General features: G+C 57.9%; 1 protein-coding gene across 1 annotated transcript; it reads right to left on the bottom strand.

Annotated features, from left to right (window-relative positions):
* Positions 1-2,761: 2,761 nt before the first annotated feature.
* LOC308549125 (chymosin-like) lies at positions 2,762-9,949 on the bottom strand (the record flags this gene model as incomplete). The annotated part of the gene is made up of 9 exons (XM_081121451.1): positions 2,762-2,899; positions 3,402-3,500; positions 4,182-4,326; positions 5,098-5,211; positions 6,530-6,729; positions 6,819-6,937; positions 7,683-7,800; positions 8,601-8,748; positions 9,888-9,949. 9 exons carry the CDS (start codon positions 9,947-9,949, stop codon positions 2,762-2,764), a joined length of 1,143 nt encoding a protein of 380 aa, XP_080977577.1.
* Between the last annotated feature and the right edge of the window lie 686 nt (positions 9,950-10,635).

Below are 10,635 nucleotides of genomic sequence, written 5' to 3'. Positions count from 1 at the left end.
CTGAGAGAGGGACAGTGGAGCTGGTTTATTTATTCAAACGCTTCTACTGAACAATTAATTGCTCTGCCAAACACTAAGTGCTATGAAGGATACAAAATGATTTTGATGTGACTCCTGCCCTCCGTGACTGGGTCATCTCATTAGAAAGATGCGAGGCATGAGCAAAAACCAACATGTCCGTGTTTGCCTCCCGGTAACTGCTATTTATGGGCTGTGGTTTAATCTGTACCCCTAATGCTGTCTCTCCCTCACATCTGCACCCCTTACCCTCTCCCGCCTTTGGGGCCTTCCCACCTCAGCATCATTTTCCCATGACGCTTAAGATCATCGTCCGTGTCCCCCACGGACCATGAGGGTGGAGAGGCCCCTGCTGTGCTCTCTGAGGGCACAGTCACGGAACAGCGCTCCACACAGTAGGTCCTCTAAACACACTTTTTAATAAATAAGAGTGGTGACGATTCTACTTAGTCCCAAGTAAACCAGTGGCCAAGAGTCACCTAGCGGATATTTTTCCATTGCTTTTAGATGGGGGGGGAAGGGAGGGAGGGAGGGAGGGAGGGAGGGAGGGAGGGAGGGAGGGAGGGAGGGAGGGAGGGAGGGAGGGAGGGAGGGAGGGAAACATCAATGAGAGAGAGACACATTGGTTGGTTGCCTCTGGCACACACCCCAGACCGGGCCAGGGGAACAAAACTACAACCCAGGTAAGTGCCCTTGACCGGGAATCAAACCCGCAACCACTCAGTATGTGGCCAATGCTCTAACCGACCAGCCACACCAGCCAGGGCTCGGTTGGTTTCGAAGGTTGGAGAGCAGTTCCCAGGCTAGAGAAGCTGGAAGGGGCCTCAGGCAAAGGGAACAGCATGAGCAGATGTTCAGAGGCACTGGGTGTGGGTTGACAGGACAGACCAGATGTCCCTCAGCAGGAAGTCGCTGCACGCCCTGGCCTTTCGTGGCCCCCAACCGTGACCAGGGCTATTGGGCAGTAGCCAGGCCTGTCCCTCCGCTTGTCCTGGGCTTCCCTTCGGCCGTGTCCCCCGCCTGCTGCCTGCTCTGTCCCCTGAGTTTCCGGCTGTCCACGGCTCCCTGACCTGGGCAACCTGTTCCTCTAGTCTCCTGTGAGCAAGAAACAAACTGCACAGCTCAGAAAACAATCCATCATTTTGTCATAACATTTCCATTTCAAAGACTTCCTTTCCAAGCTTCTCTCTGGCCAAATGCTTCCTCTCATTAGCATGAGAGGCTCCGGCAGGAAAGTGAGTGACAGGGAAGTGGGAGGAAGTGGAAATGAGCGCTGGGCCCTGGATCTGCCGCGTCTGGGGGGGTCGGGGGGGGCGGGGGGGCAGGCGTTGCTGGGACACTGGGTGTGTGCGTGTGTGTCTGTGCCTGTGTATGCGTGTACATGTGTGTCTGTGTGTGCGCGCATGTGTGTATTGTATGCTATGCGTGTGTCCCTGCGCACCCGTCTGTATGCACTCATGTCGTTGCGAACTTGTGCGGCTCAGCTCTCATGATTCGTGCCAGTCAGGCAGAGATTTGAAGGGCAGTTAGAAGTCACAGGGGTTGGGGTGTGGAGGACATTCCAGGCAGCGCCTCGGCAGCAGGGAGAAACCCCAGGGGCAGAATGTGCGGCTGCCCACATGCCACTGGCCCCAGGAGAGGGCTGCCTGGCAGGAGGGTCACTGCCCTCTCGGGGCAGGGGCGCCACCAGGGCCAGGCGGGCGGGGTGGGCCAAGGTATGCTGAGGGGCGATTTGGTCCAAGCTCCTGATTTATGAAAATCATCATATTTAGACTTTCTGTGTTCTCTCCAATTGAGCTTGGAGTGTTTAAAATACAATTTGTTAAGCATAAATCATTGAAATATAACACATTTTTTTGTGAGCCTGTTTGGCACTTTTTTTAAATCTACAAGAAGCCTAAAAATAATGAAAGTGGCCCAGTTCTGCCTCACTGTTGGCAGACAGACAGCACTGGTCTTAGATAAGAGGAGGCTTAGGGGAGTCGCCCAGTGCCCGCACTTCTCCTGGGCACCACTCTCCTCCCTGGCCCTGTAAGGTCCTGACACCCTGGGGAGCCCAGCACCATCCTCTGCCCTGGGCCCCCCAGGCTCCTCAGCTCACCTGGGCCTCGGCCTGAGCCCCTCTCCCTTCACATGGCCCCTATGCCACCCCACCCTCTCCTTCCTTGCTGGAGGCCACCGTGCCTCCGTGACCAGCACCGGCAGCCTCTGGACCCACAGGCCTTCCCAGATGCCCTCTGCCTGTTCCACTAACTGTCAGCCCCCAGAGGCAGCAAGACCCTTCTCTTAACAGACCCAGAGTCTTTCTCTGTCTGGTCAGTATTCTCTGCTCAGCCCCACATCCCAAGCCCTTGCTCCTCAGGTACAAGTGTCCCCTCTGTGCCCTTTCCCCAGAAAGATCTAGAGTAGAACAGGAAGGCAAGATTTTACCTGCCCTTAGCTTGAAATGGCCAGTTCCCTTGTGAAAGTCTCACCCTTCAACAGTGTCCCCAACCCTCCCCCACCCATGTGGCCCCAGCTCTGCCAGACACACCCCATGTCATACACACCCCATGACAGTCACTCCCATGACAGCCACACCCAATAACAGTGCAGGGCGTCAGCCCCAAGGAGAGCCAAGCTTTGCAAGGAAGGGATATTTATTGAGAACGACCTGCCCCAAACCCGACCTATGCATGTGCATGCATGCACGCGTGTGCACCTATGTCTGCCGGGGCAGCGAGGTTCACGGTCAGCGGTGCGATCAGATGGCCTTGGCCAGCCCCACGCGGTTGTTGGCCCTGTCGAAGACGCTGTAATACTCGCGGATGAAGACGTCCCCCAGGATCCACTGCTCAGAGCTGTCGTCGCCCTGGAAGCCGCTGGTGCAGAAGCCTGAGTCCTGGGAAAGGCAAGGCGGGGATGAAGCTCTTCCCGACCCAGCCCCAGCTACTGAGCCTGCAGGTGGGCCTCCCCTGCCCCTCCCGGGGCCCGAGGCCTTGCCAGTTTGGGGTGCTTAGAATTAGAAAGCAGATCACTGGGGATCTGGGTCCCCACAACACCCACCCTGTCTAAGAAAATCGCAGAGAGATGAGGCCCCTGAGCTTGGATGCTAGAGCACCGGTGGAGGTTCCCATGGGGGGGGGCTATGGTCCTGCCTATCCCCTCCCTCAAGCCCCAGGGCTTTGTCCTTCCCGTCTGTCCCATTTCTCCAGGACAAGGCGTTTGCAGCCACAAATGCTGCCCAAGGACCACACAGCCCCACTCAGAAGGGCCAGCTGGTCTAAATACACACCCTGCGCCCTCCATCTAGATCCCGCCCCTTATCACCACCTTCGCTGACTTTCCAGGAGGGGGGAGGAGGGGCCGGGTGAGCCTGGGGCTCCCTGGGCTGAGGCTCATACCTGGCTGGTGTAGGCCGAGGGGGGCAGTGGGTACATTTTGCCGTTGATGTGAAAGACCACCGTGGGCATGCTGCTCAGGCTCTGGCAGTTGATGTCAAACTAGACAACCAACCAACAAAACAGACTCAGAGACACGGAGAACAAATGGAGGGTTGCCAGAGAGGTGGGGGGGGGGAGGCGAAAGGAGATGGGGAGGTACAACCTTCCAGTTATAAATAAATAGGTACAGCACAGAGAAAATAGCCACTAATACCATAGTAGCTTTGTACAGAAACAGATGGTGCTGGACTTACTGTGGTGATCGCTTTGTAAAATATATAAATGTTAAATCACTATGCTGTATACCTGAAACTAATGATATTGTATGTCAACTACACTTTAATAAGTAATTTAAAATTATTTTTTAAGAAGACCAGAGAGAAGTCTCCTCTTAAAAGGGTGATGGGTGTGACCAGAAAGAGCGGAGATGGTCCCAGGCTGGGACTTCTCTTGGGGTTTGGACCCAAGATACGGTCCTCAAAGAATCACATTGAGGGGGACCAACTGCCAGCCAACCCAGGGACGGACCTCAGGGTGGGACAGGAAGTCAGGCTGGGGGGACAGGAGGTCGTGCTTGGGCTGCTGAAGGAGCCCTGGGAGCAGTCCCAAGGCCACTATGAAGGCCTCCAGGAAACTTCCAACGTCTGTGAGCCCTGCCGTTTCCCTTTGTCATCTCTCCCACGTGCAAAGAGGTGCCCTCTTCAGGAAGGTCTGGGGAGGGGGGCAAAGACTGGGCCTCACCATGCCAAACTGGTCCTTTGTGGCTCCGATGGCCTTCTGGATGCTGAAGATGTCACTGCTGGGCCCAACCAGCATGGAGGTTCCCGTGTCCAGGATGGCCTGGCACCCACCCTCACAGGCCACCACCACGCCATCGACTGTGACGCTGCAGACAGGAGACAGATGGCCTCGGGGTGCATCCGGCATTCAGCCCTCCCTCTCTTGGTCCCTTCCGGCCTCCCCTGCCAGTATCCTCAGGCAGGGAAGACACCCAACCCCCAGACCCAGTTCCCGGGGCCCCTTCTTGGAATCCCCATAACTTCCTGAGCTCAGAGAAAAGACACGAAACCATTTTCTCCCAACTCAGTGACTAAATCAAGACTGCCCCACCTGCTGTCGGGCAGAACTACAATAAAACAGCGAAGTCACACACATTCAGGGGGAAATGTAACTTCACTAGGTGCCTGAAGACCCAAGTTTTCTCCCTGCTGTTTACTTGCTGCACGTCTCGGGCAAGTTACCCAACCTTCCTGCACTCAGGCTTCCTCTCCATAAAATGGGTGATAACCACCCCTTCCTTGACTTCCTTAGGGATGGTTATGAGGTTCAAACTGGGTGTTAGAAAATTATAAAGTGAGGATACTAATGGCACCCACCTCGTTGGGCTTCAGTGAGGAGAGGGCTAAAGGAGACAGTCATATTCTTACTCAGTCGGTGCCTAGCAGGTAGTAAGCGCTCAACCAGTGCAGTTAACACATAGGTGAAGCTGTGATTGTCCAAGGTCATTGGCCTGGGGAGTGTCTAAGTCACACTTTGATGTGCTGGTCTTCGGAGCTGCTGTTCTGCGGCCCTGGCCGGAGCCTCCGGGCTGACACAGGCCCTGGTGTCCCCCCCCCCGAGGCGGCCTCTGGCTGGGCCCCGGCTGCTGCTCACCCACCTGTCCACGGTGAACTGCCAGTACTCCTGTACGGTTATGGGCACCCAGTGCAGGGAGCCGGTGTAGTAGGACGGGTCAATGGCCCCCAGCGTGAGCATGCTCCCCGGGCCGTTCCTGAAACCAAGGACGGGCACGCTGTGGCATCCAGCCCCCGGCTGCAGCCCCCAGGCCAGGGCAGCACCGGGAGCCGCAAGAGGGGACATCAGGAAGGAAGCCGCCACGCAGGTCGCAGGGCTGCCAGGCTCTGCTCAGGCCACCCTGCTGTTCCCACAGTGACCCTGTGCCCCCTGCTCCCCATCGCCTAAGGCTTTGCGCCCCTAGCCCCTTGGCCACGAGTAGGAGAGAGGATCGTCCACAAGGTGCCACCCACTTCAGGTTAAACTTGCCACCTCTGCCCAGGCTGGCCTGTTCCTGCTGGGGCTCTGTCTCGTGGCCAGGAGACGGGGGCACACTGGTGTCACCAGCTTCCCACTCTGCTGTCTCTGGTCCCAGGCCTCATCTAGCTCAGTCCCACCTCTGGGCTCCAGCACATGCTGTCCCATCACCTAAAGCACGCTGTCCCTCTGTGTCACCTGGACAGCTCCCACTCCTGCCTCAGCAAAGCGTCCAGCCCCTCCGCACATGCCGCTCCATTAGACCGGCTCCCTGTTATATTATCCAGCCTTTAATGCAGGCAGGCTTCCCCGCGGTCAGCGCCCTTTCCACACTTGTCATCGTAATTGCCTGTGTCGTGTGCTGTCTGTCTCCCCTGCTAAAAAGTTAACTCCCAGTCTGCCTTGTTTGCTGATCCACCTTCAGCCCCTACACACCGTAAGGACCCACCAGCATCCATTGAGTGAGTGAGTGAGTGAGTGAGTGAATGAATGAATGAATGAATGAGTCAATGTACCCCTTGCCTGGGCTCCCCTGACATCTGTCTTCTCGCCACCCTGACCCCACTCCTCTGTCCAGCTGAGCTGCACCATCACGGGGCAGGCGAGGAAAGTAGGAACCACTTGACTGGAGTCAGGAGCCCTGGGCTGCAGGCGTGGCTCAGCCACCAGCTCCCAGGGTGATCGTCCCTCCCGGTCTCAGTTTCCCAAATTGTGAAAGGAGAAGGTAGGACTCCTTTGGAGGCTGCTCTAGAAGTCTGTGAATCTCAGCATCATCCGCAAGTGGTTACTGAGGCCTGCCACTTTGGGAAAAGTTAAAAGCCCCTATACAGAGACGGTCAGGCCTGCTTTTATAAATGGCAGAAATGAAGGTCAGATTTCGGCCCAGTGGACTCTGGCTGCAGCAGTGAATGTGTCGGGGACCTTCAGACAAGAGGTCGAATGAGCCTGGATGCTAGGGACTACCCTTGAGTTGCCGTGTCCCCAGGGGGTGGCACCGCCCTCGGCCGGCCGTCCTCTCCAGGCTGTGGGAGTCAGGCCCCGCTGGGCGCCGCTCCTACCTGCTCATGTAAACCGAGAACAGGTCTTGGGCCACCAGGTGCCTGTTCATCATATTGTCAAACACGGGCACAGAGTACTCGGAGGCCAGAGAGGGGTAGGCCAGGCCCAGGATCCCGTCGAACTGGGAGTAGGTGAAGACATCCCCAGGCTCCTTGGTGCTCAGGCCCACCGTCTGGTGGCGGTCCACAATGTTGGAGACCTGCAAGAGAGGCAGAGCGACCTCCGCCAGGGGGCCCTTTGACCAGAGGCCCCAGGCCGGGAAGGGGGGGTGGCCCGAGCCCCACTCACGATGACGGTGTCGTAGCCCAGGACGCCCTCCATGCTGCCAGTGCCGTACTGGATGCTCAGGGGCTCGCCCAGGTCCTGGAAGGTGGAGGACTTGGCCGGGTCGAAGAGGTGGTGGTTCTCTGGAACATGGACCCGGTCAGGGGGCCGTCGGCGCCAGGTGGGCCGGACCCTCCCCGGGCCTCGTAAGAAAACGACCTGAACGCTAACCCCTCTCTCCACTGAAAACACGCAGCCTCTTCTCTCTTGAGCCCACTGAGCTTAATAAAGAAAATGATTCTTTGCTGCTCGACCCACCTCTCTGACCCCCACTGTGTAGCTTCCAAAAAAGATAAGAGAGAAAAATGCCATCCCTGTCATTTCCCTGACATTTCGCTTTTTTTCACCAGCTTTGTAATCTTAGGCCAGTCCCTTGTCTTCTCTGAACTTGGTTTCCTCATCCGGGGAATGGGGTGAAAAGAGCGCAAACCGCCCAGGATTGTTGGGAAATAAATTATAGCATAGAGTAAATGTCTTTCTCATTAGTAAGAGGCCTTCTCACTTTATTGGCCCAGCCCCCCCCCCCCCCCGGCATGTCGTGGCCCCATTATACAGAAAGGAAAACTGAGGCCCAGAGGGTTAGCAGCCTGCCTTGGCTCCTGATAGAGACAAAACAAAAAAGCAAGCGTCCCTCACTTCCAGCTGCTGTTTTATACAGGAGCCGGAGACCTGCGCACCTTCCAGTGTGGCCATTTGCTAGAACTGAGTGAGGACATGGGACGCTGGGAGGCTGGGAACATCCAAGCAAGCTCTCCTGCCACCTCACATCGCCCGCTGGTCCCCTGGCCCCCGGTCTGAGAGTGGGGTGGGGGGAGGGAGGTCACTCACTGCAGGCATCACTCTTGCAGTAGACAGAGGGCACCCAGAGGTCCGAGGAGCCGGTGTCGAACACCACGGTGAACTCCTGGGGCGGGGTCCCGATGGAGATCTTCCCAAAGTACTGGCACTGGGGATAGACGGCACAGGGTCAGAGGCACGGGGACAGCATGAGGGGCAGGGTGGATGCTGGCCATGGAGCCTGTGCTTTCTGCCCAGAGACAGGAGACTCACCGGGGAGGGGTCCCCAGCCCCGACGCCGGGCCACTACCCCCAGCCACGCCGGGCCTGCCCCTCCCACGAGCCCTGCTGGCACCAGCCCCAGGAGCAGACCGTAGACCAAAGCTTAAGACCTCCCTGGTAGGGACACTGGGCGACCCAGAGAGGTGGGCACTAGTTAGGCACTGACCCCACATCCCACCACATGGTCCCTGCCACGCCTCCCCGCCACCGGTCAGCTGGAGCTGACAGCGATAAGGAAGGGGGCACAAAGGAAAGGGGCTGGGTGTTCACTGCCAAGAGTGACAGATGAAGGAGAGACGGGCTCCAGAGGGGAATCGGGCACAAGGGGTCTTCCTGCAGAGTCCTGGGCGGCTGGGGATCGGCCACCAGCTGCCCCATCCCTGCTGAGCCCAGGATGAGACGTGGGTCCCCTGGCCCAGGAGAGGCAGGTGTGAGGTTGGATCTGGGAGCAGACGATGGACCCGGGGGGCTGTTGTCTGCAGGAAGCTTGTCTGAGCTCAGACCCTCCCACCCGTGACATTCAGAGCCCAGCGCCGTGGAGCCGACCAAGGGGCAGGGAAGCGACCTCTAAGCCCCACTGGACGGCATGATTCCTCAAAGAGGGAGAGGAGGCGGGGGCTTGGGCGGGGGGCTGTCTATAGCACCCCGTGCCACGATCATCACTGGAAGGCTGGCAGGGCCACTCACGTCCAGGTAGTTGAACAGGGGCTCGCTGGCCACCTTCCCGGCATTGTACTTGCTGCTGATGGCATACTGGTGCGTCCTCAGAAAGTCCTCCAGGAGCCCTTGCTCCCTCAGGGCCTTCCTTACAGACTTGCCCTTGTGCAGAGGGACCCTGAAGATGGGAGGGTTCATGAGAGGGGTGGGCGCCTCCCGTCTGAGGGCTGCCGGCCTCTGAGAAGCGCCCAGAGGCTCTGGGCTCTGTGAGCCACACCTCCACTTATTCCTTATAACCCAAAGTAAAAAATATGTTTTACATCAGTTCACAGATCAATGCCCACCCTTAGAAACTGCAGTGCACTCTCTATTTTCTATTTTTCTTTCTCTTTTTTTTAGTGCTGGTGGAGACTCAGTAGATGTATTTGATAACCAGCTAATGACAGAAAAGGGCTGAAGCCCTAAAGGAAGGAGCCTGGACAGAGCTCCTGAGGCCCAGCCAACCAGTGCCCTTTCTCGAGTCCACGCCCAGGCCCCCAGGGCTCCCTGCTCGCTCCACTCCGGTTCCTGATCAACTCAGGATCACCTACAGTTGTAGCTGTGGCTCTGCCGATCTGTCCTATCCCAGCACGAGGCCCCGGAGAGCCTCCCTCAAAGGGACCGTGAACCTGGAAACCGGGGATGGTGTGATGTCATCAGTTCAAGTCCACGTGGGCCACGTCCTGGCTCCTCATTACTAACCACGTGGCCTCGGGCAGCTCAGCGACCCTCCCTGAACGACACTTTCTTCGTGGGTAAAATGCAGCTAATAATATCTCCTAACCCCTGAGGCTTCGTGAGCATCTAGGGAAGGCCAAGCTAAGTCTGGTGCCTGGTGGCAAGCGGCTCGGTCAATGTCGGTTATGATTTTGGAAGGAGAGCCTGGGAACTTCACCCACAAGGCCCTGTGACATCGAAGAGCTCTATTTTGTTTGACAAATGAGTGCACAGCTCTTACAAAGCGCCAGGCACTGTTCAAGCCTTTTACTAGCTCCTGTGCTCCTCACCCGATCCCAGGAGACGGGGACATCTGCCGTCCTACTTGGACAGCAGGTGAGGAGACTGGGCACAGGGAGTTGGCTAAACTTGGGATGAAGCCGGGGAACATATCGCAGGAGGTCTGATTAAGAAGCCATGCCCTTCACCTCGACTGTCCTGGGAACCTGCCGCACCTTCTCCGAAGTCTCCCCGGGGGACCGCAGGCTGGGAGACCAGGGAGAGACCCATCCAGAGCGGACCCATGAAATGCCCTCCCCTCCTCTGGGGACCGACACCCACCTGGTGATCCCACTGCCCTGGGACAGCGCGAGGACTGCAAGTAGCACCACGAGGCTCCTCATCCTGGATGCTGGGCCGGTCGCTGCTGCAGCCAGTGCCCAGGGCCCGGCCTTTATAGAGGCTGCGAGGCTCCCTCTGGCCAGCAGCCCAGGCCGCAGCGATAGCCCCTGACTCCAGGCCACTCGACAAACACATTAAGATAGCGCCGAGACGCCCCCGGCACCCACTCCGATAAGGGCCACCGTTCCAGGGCTCAGGGACTTCAAAGGCCTCCCTGCCCCGATCACCCCTTGCAAACAAGACTCCTTAAGCTAACACAGCTGGGCCACCTGCAGAAACCGGCCACGTGTTCCTCCCTAAGGTCTCTGAAGAGGCCTGTTTCCAGAGGACAGCACTCCTGCCCGCATCGCCTCCTCCCCAGGCTTGACGTCCTGGGACACGGCGACCGGCCCTGTCCAGGGATCTCCCAGCCCAGTTCTCCAGGGGACACTCAGGCTGTCCCCAAAGTGGCATCTGAGGCAGTGTTTAACCTGTTACCCGATCTAAGAGAGACACAAACCCGAGATCCCTGCACCCCCAGGGCTGTGGCCCTTGGTTCCCTGTGAGGAGGGTGTTGGGAAGGTGAAGGGTAGAGGTTGGACCCCATGAGCAGCTGGGAGGACAAGGAGGTGGCCAGGGGGAGCAGACAGGTGCCACACAAGGCGGGGAGGAAGGACAGGTGAGGCCAAGACTTGGCATCTGAGCCCAT

Source organism: Miniopterus schreibersii, assembly GCF_964146895.1.
Source record: "Miniopterus schreibersii genome assembly, chromosome: 19".
NCBI classification, from domain to species: Eukaryota; Metazoa; Chordata; class Mammalia; order Chiroptera; family Miniopteridae; genus Miniopterus; species Miniopterus schreibersii.
The sequence above is the reverse complement of the archived record's forward strand: the minus strand, read 5'-3'. Positions and strand labels throughout refer to the sequence as shown.